The sequence below is a fragment of the Apis laboriosa genome, unplaced genomic scaffold (genome assembly GCF_014066325.1).
Source record: "Apis laboriosa isolate Shangri-la unplaced genomic scaffold, ASM1406632v1 scaffold12_cov154, whole genome shotgun sequence".
NCBI lineage: Eukaryota > Metazoa > Arthropoda > Insecta > Hymenoptera > Apidae > Apis > Apis laboriosa.
In genome coordinates, this window is record NW_025221207.1 from 2,644,274 (window position 1) to 2,670,780 (window position 26,507).

The 26,507-nt window shown below is 35.0% G+C and overlaps 1 protein-coding gene across 1 annotated transcript in view; it reads left to right on the plus strand.

The window, feature by feature from the left end:
- The first annotated feature begins 6,630 nt into the window (after nucleotides 1-6,630).
- LOC122720398 overlaps nucleotides 6,631-26,507 on the plus strand; it is a 282,956-nt gene continuing 263,079 nt past the window's right edge. The window contains exon 1 of the mRNA XM_043947100.1: nucleotides 6,631-6,801. Coding sequence (XP_043803035.1) covers nucleotides 6,631-6,801 — 171 coding nt within the window. The remainder of the gene's footprint in view (nucleotides 6,802-26,507) is intronic.

Below are 26,507 nucleotides of genomic sequence, written 5' to 3' on the forward strand. Positions count from 1 at the left end.
ATCTACATCAATTGCTAATTGCGATATGTACATCAGTTGAATAAAGATATATAATGATTAATCTCGTTGGAGATAATAAAACATTTCAATTTTAATCATAAATTGCGTTAAATATTTTCCAACACTAGTTTACTAATAACATAATAAAATAACATCAGGATTTATCTATATAAACGTTTAATACTTTAAAAGGGATGTTCGATTTTAAACGCGAAAGCGTCGAATGTGCACTCAGTCATTAAAAGCTTTGTTTACCGGAAGGACTGACGTTTTAGAATGAGCAATGGTTACAATATTTCAGGGCTCGGTATCCGTTCGATGGTTTTCGTGCTGACTCTTGGCGAAAAGGCTCGAAATCGTTGAGAAGTTGCGGATGCCGGGACAGATGAATGGGAAGTAACGGATAACCAATCGTGCGAGTATAATAGCCACGCAAAGTTGGGCACAAAGCATTTGCTTTATCTTATCGTTAATTTCATCGTGGAGTAAAATTTAAAATCACTTTTACATTGTTATTTCATACAACATAAAAGTCAGATTAATATTATTTCTTTACTTAATTATATAATCCATGATTAATCGTGAATTTCATGTACAACGATATATATATGTATAAAATATCAAAACTAAATGTTAACTTTAGGAATGAATAATTGCATAATTATATAATTACAGTTAAATATTTAAATCCGTTTAATATGGAAGAACAATTATAAATTTTATTTGAAATACGATATTTTTCTCAAATTATATTTTTGCCAAGATTTTATATCACTGATCTAGAAAAATATGTAATGACAGTTGCAAAATTGCAAATTTTTAATTAAATTCGTCATTGATTTTCAAAAATATCTAATTCTTTTACAATTATTAGTATAATATTTTAATTGTAATATTATACTAATAACATTACATTTCTTTGTGAGTAATACATCTTAATTTTAAGTAAAATATGTCAAGAATTTTATTATTCCATAGCATCAAATATTTTAATCATTATTTAATTGTTGTAAATTGTATAAAGCTAATCTTCTTAAAATAATCTCTTTGTAATTGCATTCTAACAATTAACAATATTTAATCACGTTTATTTTATCAATTGTAGATGAATTCATTTTTAAATTTTTAAAATAATTCGTTTCTAAATAAAACTTACGTCTTTTTCGTCTCCCGAAAAATGATTCGTTCACAATTTCAAATTCGTTGTTCTTTCAAAAATGGCAGTATGTTCCATCATTCGAAAAGGTTTCCAAACACACAGAAATTCTACAAAAACATCACGACACGTTTATCGACTTTGGTCACGGTATTATTCGAGAAAAAAGCATGAACCGGTTACATGATTTTCAGATACACACACGTTTCGAAAGTTCTCTTGTCACGCGGCCGAGAATTTCGTTTGCGGGGCGATTCGATTGTTTTCGCGCACAAATCTCTGATATCAGCCGAGTCCACCATCCATCGAATCCTGTTTCCTTCCTGTCGCCCATTCTTTTATTTTTCTCGTTGCCCAAAATCGAAGTATCGGCATCAACACGGCCCGGCTCGACGATGAGGAGAAAGTTTACGTCGTAAACTTCGAGTCTTAAGGGTGGAATTATAGTTGAGTAGAGCTCGCGCTAAGCCACGCAGTTGTTACCACGGTGAGCGCTTTAAAAGTTGGTCTTGGGTGTTCGTGCTGGTATCGTGGGTGGGTGGGCGAAGTGGAAGAAGAAGCCAGAAGAAGCGAGAACGCGCGATACGCTGGAAAGGGACGCGGAAACGTGGTTAAGTTGCCAGGAAACTTTGGTAAAACTGAAAAGTTAATTTCGTCGTGTTAAATTACTCGAGCGCTCGGGCATTAAACTTGCAAAAGTTGGCCGGATGACTGAAATACGTACCTTCCGCCACCTCCCTCATCTTCTTCCTCTTATTCTTTCTTTCTTTCTTTTTTATCGTTCGATGCTTTTCTCCCTCGTTTCTATCGCTGTGTCATCTAATAACGATACGATGATTTAATAGCGACTCGAGTCCTGTTCGATGATAAATATTCTGTTCGATAAATCTCTTTTGTCATTATGATACGGATATAATTGTTTCTTAATGATTATTCAAATAGAAGAAAGAATACTTGATACTCGATTTTAGGAAGAGCATAGATTTTAGATCATATTAGAAGAATTAATGTAAAATATATCTCGAATTAATAAAGAAATTTAATTTTACTATATTTGATTCTAATTTATATTTTGAAGTAACGTATAATTGATTAAACGATATTATATAGGTGTATCATTTGATTTAAACGTATGAAACATCAATCAGACAAAATTCAGATTAATAGCGTGTACACAATCGTTTATTTGTTGTATTGCGATTGGGAAGAATGAATGCTGAAAGTGCACACTATCGTGCCATGAGATACAAGTCATTCAAATCGAATCGTTAACGTTTTAACCAATATTGTGAAATATTTCGTTTTCACGTAATTTCGGAGCAATTACAGATTTTTTTCAGCTGGTTATATCATCATTAATTTCATATGATCTTTTTTTTTTTATCGATTCACAGAATCGTTTGATAGATCTTACACATAGATTTAATATTGATTATAAAATTTATACACGTTTCATATTGTAAATCTTTACAAATTACATCAATTTGTCATATGTGTTCGATACGGAAGGGAAAGGGATTGGGAGAGAGAATAAAAGATATTAATTTTATCATTTATGAAATACATGATGTAGTTTTATACTGCATATTATAACATCATTTTGAAACGGAAGAATGATGTAATGTAATAATTTGGTGAAAATAAAATTAAACGAATGTTGCATGCAAGTCATTGTATTACGCAATCATGTACTATTGATTATTAATAAAAAAATAATAAAATATGATATTAATATCGTGTTAACGTGGAAGACATATGAATTAAATTTTTTTTGTTGAAATTCATAATTCTTTCTTTAATTCTGATACTTTTCAATTCGAACGAAGTTTGAAGAAGTATAATAGTAACATAATTTTATCTATTGTATATTATATTATATATATATAAATTGATCGAAAAGAAATAGAAAAAAATGGAAAAAGAGATTACTAAAAATTTTGTTAAATAAATATTTCGCTAAAAATTTATTTCACTATGCACTTTGTATTAAAACTTAGCTTTATGTCAAACTTTTATGTTATAAAAATCTATTAAATGTCCAAACTTTTGCGAATATACAATATCAATTTGCGCCTATTATTTTTAATAAAAAAACAATTTTAATATCACGTTGTGTTGAATTAAAATGAAATATTTGCATAATTTTATAGTACAATATTACAGATAAAAGGGAACAATTAAATCCGAATTGACGAATTTTTTTGCACGACATATATGTTATTTTTAACGGACTGAGGAATATAAAAAATATCAGGGGAAAATATTTTGCAATATTAAAATGTTTTAATTATTTTATCCAGGTATTTAGTCATAAGAGTATTTTTATTAAATTACTCATAAAAATATGTGTTCATATTGCATTTTACTTCTTCATTGAATTCATGTGGAAGAAAATATTTTTTATAAATAACTTATCGCATTAATATTTAAGCTTTCGTTTCAAAATTGAACTATATATATATCGAAATTTCAGTTTAGTGATTTAAATTAATATAAAATAATTTTTAAATTAATTTAAATTAATTTTCATCTGAATGAATGAATATTTTCACGGTATGAAAAATTAAAAAGAATTAATCATACATTATCGTTTCTATAATATACACGTTAATGAAAAGATAGAAAGAAAATATTTGCATGATATCTCTAAGATCATAATTTTGATGGATTTTATTTTGCAATGTAATATTCATTGCTATCTTTAATTAACAATTTTCACGATCCTCTTTACTTTTGAGTAAAAATAAACTAAAAATTATCTTTCTATATCTATTAAACAAAATAATATTTAACTTGTTCTAAAGTTTTTCTAAAGTTGTATATAGTTGAAAATTGAATATTACTTTTTGATGAAAAGTATTTAAACATTGCTACAAGGAGTTATAAAATTAGTTTTCGCATAGCTGTTTTAACAGTAAGAAACCATAAATTTTTTCGTGCTAAAATAATCGCATATACTTTGTTTCGAAATATCAGTATTGAAATTACAAAAATTAATATCCATTTCACGTCATGCACAAAGCATATAGATGAATATTCCTATTCATGTATAACATATTGGCTTCCAAGTAATTGAATTAAAATGTATACTGGAATCAAGCTTGTATTAATTTGGAAAGTAATCATTGTGATAGATTTATATATTAATTGAAATAACTTCACGTTCAATTTTTTTATATATTTTGTGGAATTAATTTCTTAAAAAATTACGCGTGAAATTATTGCAATGTATCTATATATTCAGTAAGAAGGTTTCTAATAGATACATTTTTTAAAACGCTCTTAATGCTTTTTACAATTTAAATTATAATTTGCTAATGTTATATTCATATAAAGAATGGAAATATTATCTTTTTATTAATTTAATTTTAAAATTGTTATATAACTTTTAATAATAGTAAAAAAATTCAATATAGAACATATAAAGTAATTTATGATATAATCAATAATCCTCTATATAAAGATAAATAAACAAATAAAACAAAATTTTTAAATTTTCGTTTTCAAAAACTCGAATTTTAATATGTTCTGTTAACAATTAGCCAGATAAATATATATATATATATATTCGATAAATTTTCCAATTTAATTCTTTTGTAAACGAAGTTAAAAAAAATAATATTCTATATGCTTTTCTTATTTTACATGTAAAACAAACTTCTATCATTTATCTACTTGTATTCATTACCATTAAAATGAACAAATTTTATTTTTGATCATCAAATTTGTACATATATATCAATCTATATCAGAGAAAAAAATATACATCTATATACCAGAGAAAAATTCATTTTAAATTTTTATTTTACAACGTTTAATGCAAATATGGTAACAGTCTCTTTCATTACTCTATAAAAAAAGATATCGATTCGATAAAAAACGATATTGCATACTAAATAAGATCGAAATCCAATACGAGGTATGGATAATCGTAATGAATCCAATTGGCCTCAACGCTCCTTCCAGTTTTTCGATTTCAATTCGGTGTGGTCGGTAAGGTCACGGTCGTAATGCTCGCCGACATCGTGCGTTGCTATAAGTGCACTTGGTCGGCCGTGTGTGCACGATCTGGCGCGTGCGTAAACACACAAGAGAACAAACTTTCGCGGCGGCTACAGGGGTGAGTTACCCCACCATTCCCGGTGGTAGCTGACAAGCGCGCCGAGCGATCCTCAACCAGCACGTGCAGTCAACTTTAAACGCACATACACACGCTCGTCGCGATGTCCTCCAGTTTAAATCATTGAAAGGCATCACTTTTTGCTCGTGTCCCGCGCTTTGCGCAATTCCGTATTCTTTCTTCGAGTGTTTTATAATTTGAAAACCGTTTACGATGATGACAAAAGTAAGTCGTTCACTCGAGTGATTTAAGGAAAATAAGTTGGAAAATAAGTTTCAACCATTGTAATAAAAAATCATCTCTCTTCCGTTCGTCGTGAATAGTTTTGATTAGAACATTTTCATACATCCCGTAAAAAAAAAGTGAATGAATTTATGAAGAGAGTGCCAGAGAATAATTTATTTTTGACTAACTTTGATTTTGGATCCGATATTGTTTGTCAAATAATATTTAGCTTCCTTTGGAAGATTTCTTTGTCTTGATTTTCTTTTGACGTTTATTAGAACAAAATGAGAATTCGTCGATATCTATTATTATTTTTAACGGTGAGACATTTGAATTTGATACGATTGCTCTCGCGAAAAGTTTAATATTCATTCGATATTATAATAATATTATAATAGATTATAATAATAAAAAATACATCTATATACGGAGAGTTTGAGCGCGATCACGGGTGTAAACTTTGATATAGAGATGGTGATATAGAGTATAGGTTTATATCGTGGTCAGCGTCGCGGCGCGCGTCATCTTCTATCTCGTTCTCCTCCTGTTCACCCCTCTTTGTCTCGGAAAAGTTTCCGGTGATGAGCTTTGTTGGCCATTTCCCCTACAGGACGGAAAAGTTAAATGCGAAAGTTTTATCCGATATCCAGTTTCACGACGCTGCTGGAAAAAGGGATCTACGCACACCGTTATGTCCAAATTTGGATATACCTTGATACAATCATAACATTTATAATTTATATTTATACCATTTGACCTGGTGGAAATATTACGTGTAATATCACGTGTATTTTTTAAAATTTTATTTGCACGCGTTCCATGCAAATTGACCGAATTATTGGGAATTTTATTATTATTATTTTTTTAATATAAATAACAAATATGGAAATTTATATTATATCGATCAGATTTACAGCAATTGTAACGAATACTCTTTGACATCTCTTCATTATTCATTATTGAAACCATCCATAAATTTCGTTATGCAATTAATATCTATATAACAAATAATTCATACGGTAATTATGTTATTAGCATTTGATGTCCTGTTTACTAATGTATGCTTAAATATCGAGCATTAATAGTGTCGTTAATGGTTCGATTTTTCTTTTTCTTTTTCTGCGATAGAATGGCGTCAAAGAAGACGAGGCAAAACCATTCTATACAGCATTTACTAGAGCTGCCAAGCAACAGAGAGACAAAATTACCGTTATATTCTGTGAAGGAGTCGACCCAAACGCCACTTATTCCAACCCCTCGACAGGTCCCGGTGACTGTGCTGCATCCCTCTCCGAAAAAGGTAAGTGAAGCATGAATAAGTTATAAAAAATCTTTTGTTGTCATTCAATTTGCAAGAACATAAAGATCAATTACTTTCTTCTTCTTTTTTTCTCCTCGTTGCGTTAACAATCCTTTGAAGAGTTGCGAAATTAAAATTGAATCTGCGTTAAAAATTCACTTACGACGTGTTTTAACGAGGATCCGAGAGATATAATTAAATATAAAATTAATTACTTCCACTATTTAAGTACTAAGAAGTAGCGGATCATTTTCATAACCTTTCCCGACGTTGCGCGTTCTTCATTATGAAACTTATAATTAAAATTCTACAAGTCATTTGTCCTATAATGTCTCGTAAAAGTATAAGTAACGAAGTTTAAAAGTTTAATGACAGAGATGCGACCGTTTGAAGTTTCTTCGAAAATTTTTCTGATCTCGTATAAGATTGGTTGTTTAAAGTGAAGTTATTTTTTCTTTTTCAATAATTTTTCCACGATGCCCAAATATTAATTGAAATAATCATACATTTTTAAATTTAAAGTTAATTTTTCTTCAAGGAACGTAAAAAATGTATTTTTGCTTTCTCATTTGCGAATAATGCTTAATACTTGGCACAATGAGAGTTTTATTTTAAGAATATGCAGCAGTTATTAGAATCCATTGTATTGTAATAATAGTGGAATAAAATATTTAAATGTCGCTAAAATGTAAGATAATATGTTTAATCTATTCTTCACGAATGTTGTAATGTTCCATGTGGTTTGTCCTTTGTTATTACGGAGCTCAGTTTTAATTATTTGTAACATTAAACTCGTTCATACGTACAGAATGAATAGAATAGCGATTAAACTTTTGTTCGTAAAAAAAAAAAAAAAAAAAATGGGATTGACGAAAAACGTAAAGTGAAACCATCGTAACAGCACAAATTGCTGACGTTTTACTTTATCGTGATTTTTTTATCGATCATTCGGCACTTTGTTATTACTCGTATAAATCTAGATGCTCGAATTTACGCAATAACGGAATAAATAATTTTTAACTTAATTTTCATTATATGATATATTATAATTATCAGGATATCTTTCTTAAAAATAATTTTTAGAATTTTATTAGAATCCTATTTTAATTTTAATAATTTCATTTTGGCATATTTGATTCATGAAATATTAATATATAACATGATTTGAATATTGAATAATTATTTTATTATATAGGTGTATTATTTTACAAATTTCTTTTCTTTTGCAAATTTAATCTCATGAATTCTATTAATTAATTAAATTCATTAGAACTTATGTATAAATTATTTAAATAGAAATTTTTTTGTATATTTTGTTGTTGTTTGTATATTTCTTATTATTCTGTATTTTATTTTTTAAAGTGAAATTTTAAGATTATCAATATTTTGTAGTTTACAACTTATTCTTATGTTTTATAAAAATATTATTTACTATTGTATTTTTCAAAGATTATTATTTAAATGATCTATATATGTATAAAATGAAATTATTTTATATAATTTTAAATATATGTAAAAAATATCTTGGTTTTGGTTGATTGAAAAAGTTTTTATTGCAATTGATTATGATTATTCTTTTGTTACTTTTCCATTCTATTTTATCTGGCAGAGAGTCATGAAGAAGGGATTCACGTAACTTGGTAGGGGAAGCTTCGGCTTTCCTGTAAAATAACGATTTTTAAAGTTTCTCGAGGAGTTTCAAACCTTTTCCCACCGAGATTCGTCGACAAAGTTTCCAAAGTTTGAACCGCGTAATTGGAGAGAAAAGGAATTTCCTCTAACCGTACAAAATGGTTTGTACGTTCGATGCTTAAATCTGACGTTATAGATTTTTCTGTTAAAAACTACTTATGATAATGTTATAAAAATTTTCTGAGACAGTAAAGTAAGAATAATCTTTAAAACAATATATTATTGATAAATTTAAATATTTTTATTGCAATTTTTCTTTGATTAATTCCATTGGTATACAAAATTATTATATCATGTAAGTTGTTTATTAATGTTCGCAATTTTATATTTAATATCTTCCAAAATAGAAAGTAGAATAGAATATTACCAATCAGTAGTAAATACCGCTTTAGTCAGACACTACCATTTGATTCTCAGTCGATAATCAAATATTTCATTGCATTAAGAAGAATAAGATGTTTGATATATTATCAGCTTTAATTAGATGAATTTCAATTTGATAATAATAAATAAAATATAAAATTTTGAATAAAATATTAAAAATATTTGAAGAAGGAAATTATTACCGACAGTACATTCTTATCAACAATGGTTCATAGTTGAGGATGCTTCGTTTCAGTAATATACCGACAAAGTCAAGGTTTATCGGTAAAGTAGATTACTGTGGGGAAAATAATCTATTATCGACAAATTGTAAGTTAGTTGGAATGAATATTCAAAAACGATGATAAAGATTTTAAAAATACCGATTAATGTTTGATTTAAAAAATTCTATTATTCAAAATATTTAAAATTAAAACCTTTCATATTATTATATTAATTATAATTATAATTGTATATGATATTAAGTAAGTCTATATTCACACTTTCATATTTGTTAAAGATTTGACAAATATATTATATTATTGCTATTTTATTTTATTATTGCTATTAAATTTTTCAAGTTATATAAATAAATTTTTTTTTTAACATTAAAAAAAGAAACGATTTGGGATATTTTTTAATATTGAAGAAAAATACATTTTTGTCATAATGCATTTGATTTTTCAATGAGATAGAAAAATAATTTATTTTACGGATATTATTTTTATTTGAATTTTTTGAATAACTTTTTAGAGGAAATGTACGTGCTTTACGAGAAAATAATTTGCTATTGAAATGTCTTATGAATGGAATCATGATTCCAACCATGGTTGGAGCGTCTTAAGCATACGTAAGGTAAGGGGTGGAACTGAATTTATGATAATTGCATAAATCAGAGCTTTCCTCCACAATAATGATAATCTATTGGGATAGTTGTGCAAAGTTAGCTATTTAACCAACGGCGCGCATAACGGAAAGAGGGTAAGGGGTTTCGTAAGAACTATAAGTAAAAATTGATGCTGTATGATGTAGATTAAAGAAAAAAGGTTTTCTATTTCTAGAAACAATTATTTTACTTTATGAGTAAACTTTTTAAAATTAAATTTTATTTAAATGGAAATATTATTTATATTAATTATCGATAATTCAATGATAAAATAATATCATTTGCAATAATATTTAATATAAATAGTCATTTTTTAATCATTATATAAGCATCTTACATGTAAAAGAAATTATTGTTAAAATATTAGATTTGAATTATTTTTTATTTAATTTAGAAATTTTTTATTTAACGACGAATTAGATATTTTGGTTTAGTAGTTGATAAATTGTTTGTTTTAACAATTTAGTATAGATACAATAAAAGTATAGACTTTTAAAAATCAATAGAAATAAAACGTTGCGTTGCTTGAATTTGGAGAAAACGACCATAGATGGTGCCACCAGTATTACTTTCCTCCGCTTCTCGATTTGCGTGATTCTTGAATAAAACTTTATAAGGTAAATTAAATTATATCAATGTTTAATTACTTAATATAAAAATGAAAATAATATAATTTATATATATATATATATATATATATATATATATGAAATGTTATTACATATGGAATTAAACTTACTCTCATATTTTTTATTTTTCTTTTAACAATAAAAAAGAAAAAAAGTAACAAAAGTATAAACAACTGATATCTTGAAATTGTTAATTAAAGTGATTTCTTTATTAACATCGTGAGACATAAGATATGATAATTTGCTGTACGCTAGTAGAATATCAATGGCAAAATCTTCCCCGGAAAGTCAGAATTATTAGGGTTACTATTACGATTATGAATAGTAATAAAAAAAAGAATCGTTATAGCTTGAAAATTTTTTTAAAATTCTTTTTTATCATCTCTATTCTATTTATACAATAAAGTATTATTTTTATAAATCTTGTTATTGACATTGTTAATTGTATAACAAAATGAGTCTCTCTTCTTAATTTTCATGCAATTAAAATTTCAATTTTCTAAATGTAAACTCTTACTAATTAATATTATGAAAAAAATTGTACAGCTATAAAAATATTTCTATCCAACCAAGACGGAATTAGCGATCGTTCGCTTTGGTGGAGAGCTGAAAAGACGAGGCACAGTACCCTTTAACTTTGTCGAGCTGTCATACTGATCGGGGTTGGAGCGAACCCTCTAATTCTCTCGGTGGGAGTAGCCACGCGGTTGAGTGAATTTTTATGAATGAATGCGCGAGGATACCTAGATCCAAGGCTTTGGAATGCGCACCCTGTTTTCACCCCTGTACCTATATTTACGTCAGTGACTCTCAATTTGAAGTTCTCGTAACCTATAAAACCAATAGGGAACGATGTTGCCATTAAAACGCACCCCTTTGGGGTGAATAGGCTTAAAAATAAATCGAATTGTCTTTTGATCATTCGTTTTGTTTCTATCTAGATTTTAGTTCTTTGTGCTCTGATGTATCGAGCCAATTTAAATATCTAAATACATTCAGATGTCAATTCATTTTATTTTCAGAATGTTATTCTTATAATAATAATTTTGATTAAAATTTACCTTTATTTATTTCGAAACGCGTTATTTATTTTATTCAGATTCTTTTAATTAAAATTTTAATTAAGTGAAAACTTTTTAACTTAAAATTTTTCATTTTTTTCAATGAATGGAAAAAATTACATTCACGTTTCGTATATACTTTTTATACATGTTTCTTCTTTACGTTTTATTTAGATATTTTGTCGAAATGTCGAGAGTTGAAGTATATAGAAATAATATCATACGTCATTCACGTATCATTGTCGTTTATGCTGTAGCATAAAGCTTCTTCTTTGGGGTTTGAACATTTTTGCACGAGATGAAAATCATAATTGTGCACCAATATCATCACACTCTTACACTCTAACTACAAAGGGACTTTTGCAGAAGGGTCTGAGGCTGAAAGTGTTAGCGGGAGTACAAAAGAAGGTTTAACCCTCCGTAACCAGAGGGGAGTTTATAAAAATCGTGTCAATTAGGCCTCGAGAAAGAAAGGCAAGTCGAGTAAGGTGTTCTGTTGGACAAGGGCTCTAAAGTTCGCATTATAAAGAGATCGTTGACAAGCAATTTGCCTTTCGAGCGGCTCTTAATAAAATTTTGCACCTTCTTGTCGATGCATCAGGAATTTTTAACCGTGTCTTTATTAATTTTTATCATACTCGAAGTATAAATTTTCAATATAGATTTGATCGAAAACGATGAGGTTTTTTTTTTCTTTCATTAAATTTTTATTATTAATTTTCTCTCTTAATACTTTATTCGAAGGAAGAAGCTTATCTCATTCAAATTTCTGTGTTCTTGCTTCGGAATCGCGACGTTTAGAATAAGGAGAAGGGTCGATTGGACCTAGGCAGAGCTTCAGGCGAGGATTAGCCCGCGGGGTATTGTAACGTCGTAAATACATCCCCTTTTTACCCCTCGAGCTTGAACTCGAAGATACTTCCCTCGTCGTCTGTCGGTAACGCTATTGACCATTGTCACCGACTTCACATTTTAACATGGGGAAATAAAATAATTACATTTCGTTACATCGCATATATCGTATATAAAACAAGCAAAATTCTAATTATTTAATCACTTAATTTTCAAATTAATTTTCCATCGAAAAATTATCGAAAATCCTAATCCTAATAACTCGATCGAATTTTTATTAATTTCTCGATTAAGTTAATCAACTCGAGCTCGCTTCATCGATCTCCACCATTCCCCGTTTGCTGATTTAGCGGCCATCTTTATTATCAAACGCGATCACGGGTTATAATTCCGATGGGGTCGGTAGTAGTTTTTCGTCAGGATGGGGAAAAGATTAGGGAAAGCATTCCACCGAGGCACTTTGGCCAATGTCGTCGTTTCGATACTTACACCCCTTATTCCCAGCCCTGTCTTCCTCTTCCTATTTCCAAACCGTAGCACCCTCCGGTTTTCTATCTGGTTTGCCGATATCGAAGAGGGAGAAAGAGAGAGAGAGAGAGAGATAGAGGACCCCTTTTCCGCGGAACGATATCTCGAAGCGAAATCCCGGTCGGTCTCGCGCTTATAGTAGTCGAAATGGAAAGGGTTGCACGCGAAGGGCTCCGGAAGGACTGCGGGGTTATAATGAAATATAGGCTCGTTCCGCTTCGTATAAGACTGCATTAAGATTATACGTTGGCGCGCTCCTTGGCGACCGAAGAAGGTCGAAATAAACGCGAGGTGGGGGTCTGGAGGGGGGGGGGGAGGGCGGTATGGGGACGTAGCTGGTGGCTAAAGGGGTAAGGGATTCCTCCTACGGTGTTTTAATCAAGCCGGATTTGCTGCGGCAAGCCGTGGTTCCAACTTTCATTTTAGCCAACCCCGCCCTGACAACCCGTGCACGAACGTTTTCGTCCGCTTCTCTTTCTCCGCCTACACTCTTCTCCCTCTTGCTCTCTTATTCTTCCGACCTTTCCGCGGCTCGTTTCATCTCTCTCCCTCTCTCCTCCTCTCTCTTTCTTTCTCTCTCATATACAGACGCGTACACGTACTTTCCGTTTCTCTCTTACTCTTTTCCTAGGACGATGTTCGTCAGACACCTATACGAAGTGTTTGTCCTGCATTAAAACGCTATTTCTGTTTCGCGGGGACGCGTGATCCTGGCGATGTTGTCCTCCTTAAGAAACTCTGGGAACGAACGTCGGGGGTTCGGCACGTCGCGATTAAGTTATTAACTCCGATTGAAACGGAACGCCGGAGAAAGATGTACTTTTCGCGTGATGTAATGCTTAAACCGCCGACCGAAGAACGAAAGGGATTAAATGTCGAAGTTAGTAGCTTATCATTACACAGATACTTATTTGACGGTTGTTGGAAGAGAAATGTGTTGGATCGGGGAATATGAAATATATATTCGTTTGTTATAATAATTAATCGCAAACTTTTCTAGTTGCAATTTATTTTTAACTGTTGCATTTAACGTTAGTTTATTTTCAATCTATATTATACGTAGTCGCGTTGCTTTACGCATTAATACAAATCATCAAGTTTGATCAGACGAAACATCAAACATCCCTCCGGAAGTCGAAAACTTCCACTTTTCTTATTCGTTATTGTCAAACATCGCTCCCTTCCTTCGAAAACGAACCGTCTAATACTTTAGTTAGCACTTCCAATACGCGAAGATTACGCGAAGAACTCCCCCTTTTCGGGGAGGCGTTTATATATATTCTTTGCTCTTTCGATATAATTGATTCTTCGAGTCTCGAGGATCGATTCTTCATAATTCAGTCCCTATTTTTGCTTCTCATCTCTGTATTTATCCTCTAAATAAAAGAAGGTGTAATCTTATATATTTTCCATAGAAGAACGTACGCTTAATTATATTAATTACACGATATTTTCTATTTCAAATGAAAATAATAGAAAAAAATTTAGAACAAGTTTTTTTAATATCTTACATTGGAATATAAAATTGACGAACTTTTAAAAAAATTCAAACGTTTTCTTCAAACAATGTTTATTCCGTTTAATTCAAATTCGCGAAAAATCGATTACTATCGAGATTCCATCCTTCCAACTCGTATCGATCTAGAAAATAGCTTCTCTAGTCGGAGATCCAAAGGAAACGAAACTACTAGACTAATAGGACTAATCTCCCGATCACAATGCCCGCGTCGACAAAGATATTCGTAGGTGGAATTCGTTTCATCTTGGGCCAAGCTTAAGCCGAGCATGTGGAAGGGAAGGTGGGTAGATTGGAAGGAATGAACATAGAGCAAACAATATGGCGTCAGCCACGAGAAACCCGAACCGTTGCTGCGGACCGGTCAGTATGCAATATGCTAAGGTTCTGCTTTTCCCCACCTCCTTCTTCCTCCTCTACTACTAGCCGAAAATTCACTGTCCGTCTCGCTCTCTCACCCCCTCGCTCTATTCCTCCTTCTGGTCCTCTATAACCTCCGAATCCTTGGGTTTGGGAATTTAATTACAGTATAGTGCCTACATTGTAGCCCCAGCCGGCCCGGAAATAAACTCCCCATTGTCGCGGCACAAAGCTTCTATTTGTCACGAGACCTGGGCGTTCGACACCCTTGCGACGCACGCCACCCCCGCGCGCCACCTGCCCCCTCCGTGCCTTTCGATATCGACTTTTCCGACAGCGCCACGACTTATGTCGCTACGCGCGATAGAACGCGACTTAGTTAATAAGCGGAACCGGGTGAAAGCAGGTCGTGAAAATTTTTTTCAAACCGCGAAAGAAACAGGAAGCGATTCGACGGAAAGCATCGATTAGATTTCGAATCTTTAGATCGTTCGTTCTATTGTGTAAAAAAAATAAAATTCATCTTTATATATTTTCATTTAAAAAAAAAAAATCGCCTAAATCATGTCGTAGTAATTTGTTTTTGAAATAAAGAAGAGAAGAGAAATGATGATTGCGTATTTTAAAATTTTAAATAAATGGCTGAATGGAAGATTGATATTTTTTTTTTTATTTTGTAATTTGTTTTAAGCTATTTTATTGTATCGTTATACATTATATATAAAGTCTATCTTTGAATTCTTAAGCGATGTATTTTTGCTAAAAAGAGACGGTATGGAGAAGTAGATATCGCTTCATTTACCGTTATACATTATGAAGAAGATTATCCGAGTAACCACAGCCTAACAATCTCCCTGTTCCTGCTTCTTCGCGAACTTCGATGTAATAAGTAACAACGCCATTTAATTATAAATGCTCGCACCCGAGAAACGAACTTATCTAGCTCCCACTTTCCGTTTAATCCTAACTGTGGGATAGGGTACACAGAATCGTACGTTAGAATTTAAGCCATTTCCATACCAACAGGGAGTCTGTCTTCGCTGTAAACTATTCTCACTATTAAATTAATTAAGTAATTGATTAGTGTATTTAAAGTAGTTGGAATAGAAACCCCGAAAGCGTAGAAAGCGTTTTTTTCCTTCCCCTCTCCGATCAAGNACCAACAGGGAGTCTGTCTTCGCTGTAAACTATTCTCATTATTAAATTAATTAAGTAATTGATTAGTGTATTTAAAGTAGTTGGAATAGAAATCCCGAAAGCGTAGAAAGCGTTTTTTTCCTTCCCCTCTCCGATCAAGTTAATTACAAATTCCATTTAATTACTTTCTACTTAAGTACGTTATCTAATAAAATTTCTACATAAGCTCTCCGTGATCAAATTTAAATGAGGTTATTACTTTCGAAAATAATTTGCATCCTTGGAACTTTGTCTATTATTCCGTATTACAAATATCGTCATATTGCAAATATTCTTCCCATAATATATTCGATCGTTAAACGAGGTTAAAAATTTCGATATCCCTCCCTCCCCGCGACAGTTTCCTTTGCCAGTGAATGATGGGGGCGAGCAGCGATAAAATCGGCAGGAATGGCACAGGATAGTGTCTCTTTCGGGGAGGCGTTCATCCCCTTCGAGTGTCGCGATGAATCGAGGGTCGGGGGTGTTTCATTGAGCATTAACGATCGCAACGTTCTTCGATGGGTGTTATTGCGCCGTGGCACGCGTCTTCTCCCGCGGTGCCATCAAACGATCGTCGAGGAATAGTTTTGTCCCTCGAACGACCGCGATCGACCGCGATAATGCGATATTTGGATCCACGATCGTCCTCTAGGGATCTAAAGCCTTTTCTCTACTTTACGATTCGAGATAATGGCGATGGTGTTTTTTTTTTTTTTTTTTTTTTTTTTTTTAAAGATTTTTCTCCACCAGACAGCGAGATTATTGGTCCGTTCAAAAAGGGGCGATAGGAATCAAGCGCCACGTCTCGATTAGCAACAGTTTCGCCGTCGATTCTACGAGCGAAATTGTGTTCGTGCCGTCATCGTCGGCTCATAAATATAACTACGAGCATAGTACTGCTCTTCCATTCGCCAAACCTCTCCTGCATCGGACCGTAAAGCCCCATAATTATTCACTCGTCGTTAAATCGGCCGCCTACGCGGCAGTTACGGCTTCCCGTCGGCTAAGTGTACCGTGTATAGTGACTACATGTTACTAGGATGCTTGCATATGTGATAGCGGATTAGTGTTCTATTGTGAACGGTTTCGGTTTCGCTGGACGAGCCGTACTATTGTTAACTGTTCGCGAATCGAATTAGAAACATTTTCTCCTTCAACTTTTGAAATGAAAAGAGATATTAACAGTTTCTATTCAATTTTAAAAAGATCGAAATACGTAGAAAATAATATTTATAACGAAAAAAGAAAAAAAAAATAAAGGAAACGAAGAAGCAAAGATATTGTTTCCTTCTCAAAGATATTACAGTTTATTCTCAATAGAGCAGTGACTGATCATAAACATCTTATTCTACTTACTACCAATTTATCGTCTTATGAAATATACCCTCCCTCAGTATATAATTAGTTTCTCTCAAACTTGAACGTTAAACAATTAATTTGCATAATAGTATCAATTTGCATAATAAAATCAGCGAAACCAAAACGATATCGTATTAAATCGAGCCCGATTATTACAAAAATCCAGCCCGATTCCTTTTAATTGACCGAGAGAACGAGAGAACGCAATTTCCCTCTCGATTATCGGCCTGCATGCACCTGCGCTCGCGAGACGCAGTCGAGAGGGAACGAAAGCGAGCGCGGGAAGGTAGAGATAAGGGGTGGGTGGTGGTGGTGAGGAGGGGCGAAGGAGGGACAGCAAAAAAGAAACGATTGAAGCGTGGAAAAGTTTCCGATGAAATCGCGAGTACCCTCGAAACTTGCAGCTTGAAACGGTCGGGCTCGCGGATGCACGGGATTCGACGGAAACGGGCGGAAACGGTTTCATTTTAGGTGGATGGCGACGGTGGCGGCCCTGTTTGAGGAAGGGGTGTGGCGGGGGTGGCGGATACGCCGGTGCAGGGCCTTAATTGCCCGCGAGTTAATTAAACTGTAATTCAATCGCGCGAATTCGCCGATGTTTTATCGTGGCGCGACGCGCCGTTAAGTTTGTACTTTCTGATGCGCTCGTTACAGAAAGTATATATCGGGGCGGCCGTGTTTTGCGTGTACGCGGAAGAATTATGGGGATTTACCCTTTTGCTGAAATCGAATAAACGGTTTCACGGAATAACGGGAAGGGGAGGGGGGATTGGAGGGTTTAAGTCGAATCGGTCTGGTTTAAAGTGTGATACAATATAGAACGATAGAAGGCTATATCTTTTCAAATATATAGAATAATATAGCCGAAATAAGTCAAACGTACAATTCATTCGTGTTGTAAATTTGCTTAATCTCAACGTACGTGATAGATAATAGTAATGAAAGTAATTAATGAAATTACAATTTTTCCTACGTTCGTCTATGAAATATCAATCTATGAAGTAAAATCTATTGATGTTGTCAATATCGAGAATACGAAACGATTTTTAAAGAAACAATATTGGCAGGAATAGAATAAAAAATTTCCTCGCTTTTCCGTTACATTACATCCGTTTCATCCACCGTGAAATTTCTGGTAAATTACGCCAGCGGATTTCTTAGATCAATGATGAGGTAAGGCCAGCGAGGGTTGCTTATTGTAATTATCCCTTCGGAGTACGTAGGGCCTACCCTTGGCCAACCTCCCATCGCACACGCTCCCGGGCTCGATTGTTCTTGCTTGCATGGCCCCATGCGCCACGTCTATGAAATTAAGCGTACCACCCTTCTTGCCGAAATACGGCTGTTCTGTCAAGACCTCGCCCTCCCTTCTCCTTCGCGTATCTTCCGTTCGCCCTTAATTTCTCCACGATAATTGCCGCCTCGTCTTCGTGTCGCTTACGAAGGCGATCGACGATGATTTTCGATGGAAGGGAATCGCAAAAGATAATTTACATTCTTTCGAAAGTATCGCGTCATCCTCGAGAAAGAAATGCATTCGATGTATTTTAAATTGTTACTTGTTTCGAAAAATAAGCGTTTAATTTTTATATCGTTTTAAATAAAAGATGTAAATTTAACGACGCATCAACGGATAAATTTTAATCGCATTACGCGTTTCTTTGTATTTTTCTATATCTTTTCTGACACAATTGCTACCTCATCGTCGTGAATAATCGTTCCTCATCGACGATTAATGATTATCCTCTCACGCGGAAACAAAATTGCATTCCTTCGAAAGTCTCGTTTCATCCTGAACAATTACCAATTCTCGTAGAAGTAAGAATCATTTTCTTCGTTATCTTTTGATTCGTTCCAGGGATTAAATTTCCATCGTTAATTTCACTTTAACATTCATTTCGATCCGATCTGAGATATACCTTTCTTTCTCAAGTTTTGGCTTTCTCAGTTCGATTGGCATTTTTTTTTCTCCTTTTTTTTTTTTTTTTTTACCAAAAACTGCGTGTCAGTAAATTCGTGCCACGTAGCACGAGCCATGCACTTGGCCGATGTGTTTGACTTTACGCCGGATACATATTTCAATCGTCGTAACGGAAGAAGCAAGCAGGTCGTGGGCGGTGGTTGTTTGCCGGTGACCAGAATTTAATATTCATCCAATCAGGGGGTAAACCTACCGCGCCCGAGGGTGTCGCTGTTACCTCCAACTCCCTTTTCCCCCTGACCTCCATAACTCACTGCATATTTGTTCTTCCCGAAAGAGTCAATAAAAAAAATTGCGGTCGTCACTATGAACAAATCCATGGTGTATGGTGGATTGAACGTCAACCTGGCATCAGAGATTAGACCAGAATTTTTTATCGGCTCGCACTCGATTCGTCTCGTAAATAATAATAATTCAATAACCTGCGTGAACCGGTCAACTGCGTGAACGTGGACTAATTGACAAATACTTTGCATATTTCCCATTTCGCCCAATTTCTTTGCAAACGGTTTTTGCTCGAGAAAAGAAAGAATAGGGCGAGACGAGTTCGCCGTAGAATTTCGGTAGCTGACCGGCATAGAGGGTAATTTAATTTGTATTATGCCAGCACCGGCTTGTACCCTTGTTTCGTAAGCATTGCGGGCCAAACTCAGTAACAAACACCGCGGATTCGTTCGATCAAACTTAATTAGCGCCGAATTCCAGACATAATTAAATTCGACCGGCGTGCAATTTCGCGGAGATAGGAAGCTCCGTTAGACAGAAGGCCAAGGGAGAAGGATGTAAAAAGCCGAAAACGAGGAGAGAGAGAGAGAGAGAGAGAACGAGAGAAGATCGAGGATAAGGGAGAGGAAAAGGAAGAGGAAAAGGGAGAGGAAAAAATTTTTACCCCCGGAACGAAACGTATCCACGAGTCGAATATTGTACGGATTGGATTATTTCTATTGGCCCGTAAATCCTCTCGTCCGTCGATATCGTAAATCTCTGCTTACGTCCCATTATTACAACGTTTAGTTGATTTATCTAAAATCTTTCCTCCGTTATATATATATATCTTCGCTCGTGTCGGTAAATTCTCGATGTCCCCCGTTTCGTGGCGCTTTCGCGCTCGAGATTGGCCAACGGTTTTTGCCGGTTAAGACATATTGAATTACCAGAGATTCGGTGATGAACTACATGTTTTCTTCACGCCCGAGCTCTGCCAAGGAGCTTTATTTAGAAGATCTTGGGATGGTTTGATGGTTAACAGTTTACCGGGGCACAAAGATTTCACGAGTGTCCTGCGAAGAGGATGATAAACGTGGCCAATAACGCCACTGGCATTCCCGCTGACGAAAGACGAGAGATAGACGCAGAGAGAGAATTTCTGGAATGCTTACGGAGTTTAGAAGGTAGCCCTTACGTTCTTAGCTGTACCCTTTCACTCCTCGAGGCGGTACACCGGTCCATTCTGAATATCCTTCTCATTAATTATAAGAAAACATTGTCTCTGTGACCATTTATATTAACGATGGTATTCCCCAGATGCTTTAGTTCCCCGTATATGCATCTGGAAACTTGATTCGTTGCGTTATATTTGATGCAATATTTGTAACGACACGATTAATCGTCAATGATCAAGGGGAATAATTTGTACTTCATCTATTAACGTCTCGAGAAACGTCTTCAAGCGTTATTCTAATAACAAGTGGCATTAATCATTGGCATACCGAGTTGTGATTAATATGATTGTTCAGTTTAGGATATAGCTGAAACTTTGTCGAGGATAAAATCAAAATAAAGAGATCTTATTTTTGATCTCTTCGAATCTCTTTTTTCGATATATATTTCACAGAAAATATCTTCGAATGATATCATCGAAGCTGAACGCGTGTACATTCGTAGAAGCATCTCGCGAATCAAATCTTCCCCTCGAGTAATCTCAAGTTAAACAACGAACTCTATACATTCTAAACACGATCTTCCACTCGAAGACGGATACAAATGGATTAATCTGTACACGTATATATCGTAAACAGCTTTTATCAACGATTACGTCCAACGTGAAATGAATAAAAACCAGGCATAAAAAAGTGAACTTATCAAAAATGAATTAGCGGAGGAGGGGTGAAAGATGAGGAAAACAGAGAACACGGTTTCGCTTCCAGAAGAAGAGTCTGGATCGTGTATAAAGGAGTTCGAAAACGAAGGAGGACGCGTTGTCATCACCCTTTGACCATCATCCCCTCTTTCGAGAGCAGAATCAAACGTGATCGCGTCATAACCTTCTCCCACGCTATTCCTCTCAATTTCTCTGCGTCCTTCCACGGACTTTCAGTCCTCGGTGCCGAGAGCGTGATCAATGAACGGCGCAGATGCTGTTTCGGACTGTTGCGGAGTATTGTGCACCTAATCGCCCACCCTGTCACTTTGACCGCATCCAGGGGACTAGCGTGGGGATCCCTTGGGACGACGGCCCATAAATCGAAAGTTCGAGGCTTTCCCGAAGGGTAACGTGTACCCCCATACCCCGTTATCGACGTATTCCTGCGTTAACATAAGACCGAGCAGCGATTCGCCTCCGGCTACTCTTCATCAGTTGCGGGATTACCACCTGGATCGTTTGAAATCAAGCTTTCTAAGATACATTATCGTCGTGATTTATATTTACCCCTATTTCGATCAAATGTGACAAGGGAACTTGCCCTTCTTCTTAACGAAGTTTCTTTCTTAACGATTTAAACAATAATTTTATTTATTTGTTTCTCGAAGCAATCGAAGAAATTGGAATTTAATCAATTCTTTTATTCTTCTTTTTTTTTTCTATCATACTTGGATGTTGTTCGAATGTCAAAAATCTTTCAGACAAATATATCTTATATTATTTGACACACTCTTCCCTGAATCATTCTGATTAAATTTTTTGACAATTTAAACAAAAATAGCATAATTTTTTTCCTCGTTCTCTTCAAACGGTCACGCTTTCACGCGTGTAAATCGATTATAATCTTCTGGATAAAAGAAGGCCGTCTTAGCCGCGAAGTTGGCTTGTACGGCACAGATTGTGGTTGGAAATTAGGGTGATTACCAGCTTTTCCTCCTGGCACCTATTGAAGCTGCGAAAGGGGCCAGGTGACGGGGTGATAGCTGCGAAGGGGTGGCGCGCGCTTCCCATCGTAGGATCCACCTCTTGTCAAGTTTAAACCCGCTACGTGACTAAGTTGCAAGCGGCCTGCTAAGATGTCCTGCTAATTTATATGTTCGCGTTAACTTGCGTTCACCCCCTCTTGTACTTCCACCTGCATCCCACGTCCTTTACATCTCGACAAGAGGGGGAGGGGGAGGGAGGGAGAAGGAGAAGGGGAGCGCGAAGGAAGCTTCTGGCTAGAGAGGGCACGGGTCGCATAAGTAATCGCTGCTATCTTACCCGACAGATGCGTTAAAGATCCCTTGCCCTTTGCAATGATGAACCATACGATTTCTAATTATCCTTTCTAATATTTAACGTAGGAGAAGATTGAACTTTAGTAGCTTTACATTTTTCCTACAAATTTAACATCAGTGAAGATGAGATGTATAAACGAAGTTTTGTTGTTTGAGAATAGAAAAATTTTTCCTGTGTATTTTTTATATTGAATTTGAATCTGATTCCCTTTTTCTTATCGTGTTATGCCAATCATTTTATCGCGGAATATATATATATATTTGGTTTAAATATATATATCAGTTTAATTTTAAAAGGTATACAGATGTGTATAAATTACGATACAAATTATTTATTGAATTTGTGGAATATTAATTTGGATAATAAATGACATCGAAGGGGAAGGGTTATCGTTTCTGAGAAAGCAATCGAGTTAGCTGACATCTTAGCAGAATCTCTCTCTTTTGAGAGAGATCTATCCGAACTAAGACGGTACCCTTTTCTTCATCGATAGCGAGAGATATCATCAAAGGAATCACGCTTACCTGAAGAGGTCAGGTTTAAGGAGCCGGATACCGGTTCTAAGGGTGAACTTTCTGGTCGAACCTCAAGAAGGCCGAACCGCAAAAGCCTCATGGTTTGAGCCCTGTGTATCCTGATGAATCGTTTGGTGTCTGCGTCTTCTTTGAAGCGTTCACTAGGCGACCATCGTTCATTAGACTTAATCGGACAGTTCCTTCATCTCCGTTTTCTTCGGTTCCCCCTTCTTTGAAGGAGGAATTTCTAAAACCAAACGCGTTTTGTCGCTTTGCCTAACATTCCAAGATACGATGTACGAAACAATTAGTAAAGTGTAATTTGCCTGCCACGAATTCTCTTCTTTTCTTCTTCGTGCAATTTTGATCTTCCATCGATAATGTTGATAAAGAATTGTCAAAATTTTTCTCATTCACAAACATTCGGTATTTCTCATTTTCCTCGTGTAATTTTGCTCGCGTTCACGGCATCCAGAAACATCGATCAAAGCGAAGTACACACGTGGGGCACAATAAGCCCCGAACAACATTGGACTACAAAGGAGTAGATGGTATCGATCTTGGGAGAGAATGCGTGGCAACGGTACCCCAATTAGGACCCCTATGACCCACACGTCCTCCAATGTGGCAGAAACCCACATGCTGAGGATGCATTCGCGCGTGAATATTTGCCTAAGTGATTGCTCGCCTTGAGACGACAACCGTTCGATCCATCCACGAAACTGTCCAGTCTCTTCGCCGATGTCTCCTTTCCCCAAAGATCCCCCTCCTCCTCCTCTCCAAAGTATACTCAGAACTTCGTACTTCAACTTCCTTGGGCGTTGAACGCCTTTGGAAAACTTAAAACAGCCTTCTTGAAGATGTAGATGTAGATAGGAAGAAGGAACATGCCTCGTAATGTTCGTTCACGTTTTCTACGCATTCCCTGGAATCTTGCAGTTTCTTTCCTCGATTGAACCGAAGTCGAGGAAATTATACTACGATTTATCCACTTGCTGATATTTTTACATCGATTTTACATCGATAGAAATTATTCGACGAATCATCGTATTCAGAATTAAACAAATCGAAGTTACACGAACTTTTTAAAATTTCTTTTTAGATTCGTCAAACCTTAAGATCCTCGAACCTCCTTAATTCCAATTCCAAAACATCTTTATTAATCATATTTCATCGTTATTCTCTACTCTTCCACGTCAATAATCCCTGCAACGATTAGTTCTCACGTAAGCCAGCTGTTGGGCCAGTGCCTCCGACAGGATTTCGCGATTCATAGACCCTTATCAAAACTGTGGTACGAGTTGCTCTCCGGGTCTTGAAGGTTACGGTTGATTTCTCGTTCCTGCACCACTTCCCTTCCACCCACGCGTCCCTCTATCCGCTCTATTTTGCGCGTCCCGTCTTTCTCGTCGATATAAATCATGAGTGGTGCAGGGTGGCTTACCCCTGTGCACCGAAATCGGGAGGGGAGAGGCAGGAGTGGATCTCGTATCCAGATCGTTGGTCCAGGCATGGTCCAAGGAGTGGCAAGCAAGGGTCGCTTTCCTCGACAAAGGCAAGATCAGTACATTACAGATAAAGCGAACGACTCGCCCGTCCGGGAGTTTTTTAAGCCATAAATTTCATGGTTAAGAGGGAGCAAGTTGAGAAAGAAAAGAGAGATGGAAAGAAAGAAAGAGAGAGGGAGAGGGAGAAGGAGTGTTTGCCGAACTGGTTCCTTCCTTCCTAACTCAATTGCCGCGACACGGTGATCTATGGTGGTTGGGGAACGACGAAATCACAGGATCTGCGTCCCCGTGCCCCGGATTTTCTGCCAATCGAAAGACTTTTCCACCTTGTTCCGCTGTTTCAATCGATTCAGCATATTTCGGATGGAAAATCCTCCATCGGGATCGAAATTATATTTTTCTCGAGGAAGTCTTGTCAAATTTTTATCCGTATCAGCATTCCAAGTTTTTCAAAAGTACTTATATATATATATATATATATAAGTATCAAAAGCGGCGATAGAAAATGTTTATTAAGTTAAAGTAAAACTTGAAGTTCGCGAAGAAGAATTTTATGAAAATTGTTATCAAGGTGTAATTAATTTTTCGATAAAAAAATTGATAAGATTTTCAAATGAAATTCTATCCGATGATATATATTTCTTACAAAAATGTAAGAAAATTAGGGGATTGAATTCTCGAACGATTCTAAATTTCCCTATTTTTTCCTCGTTATGATTCTCATCTCACGATACAATTAAAGGAAGTATTGCGAGTTAAAGTCAAATGAAAAGACGAAGAGATGAAAGAAGTAAGAGGTATCTTTTAACGAAACGGTCTAATGACTGGGAATCCTCTTTATGGTTTACAAGAAGTTTGACCCTTGAGGAACGTGGGAAGGAGAAGAAAAAGCCAGCGTCTAGTTTCGATATAGATGTCCTCGTCTCTTTCGAAGGGTGGCACCCTTCCTTTTTTTTAAGCCATAAATTGTTCACGGTAGAACCTCCACGCTGAGGTGCCTCGAGACAAAAGAAAAACCTTGTCGGGAGAGCGTAATGTATTTAACTGAAGTACCCGGCGCAGATTACGACGGGAAATATTGTGAACGAAATCAGGTATTCTTTCATAATACCATTTGCGTCGCCTTTTTCAAATCCTATTCAAACGATCTTATTTTCAAATGTGACGAACGAATTAACGTAATACTTTTATTATTATTATTATTATTATGAATATTATTTATAACTGTTTAAAGATATAGAAAAATTATGATATATAGTTCTTATTTGTTTATATATAACTGTTAGAAATGGGGCAAAATTAAAGGATTCATCTCCTGAACTTTTTATTTACGATAATGCATAAAATATTTTTAAGTTTTCATTCTTATAAAAAAAAAAAAAAATTAAAATATTCCAACATTTAAAATTTTAAATCATTCTTCTTCTCGTTCATCTCGAATTCGCGAATACCTAAAAAAATATATAAAATTATTAAAAAAATTATTAAGGAGAAATTTCACGAACTCGAAACGCTCTAATCCAAAGCTATTCACGGTGTAATTCCAGCAGGCTGTTCGATTTTACGAGTGGCGAAATCCTAACGCGGAATATACGTGGTATTTCCACACAGAGTTCTTCGGAATTTCGTTTCGGTCCCGAAGGAATTCGCGAGGTCAGAATCCCAGGAACGCCTGGAAGGAATTTTTTTTTCTTTTTCTTTCTTTCTTTTTTTTTTTTTTTTTTTTTTTTCCTATAGATTGACGCGTTCACCTTCGTTTTCGTCGCTTTATCACAGCGCGGCCGATATTTCGGCTATGGAATCCGGGGTGGACGTGGAAGGGCAGGACGGGCGTGAAAAGTTAAAATCGCATC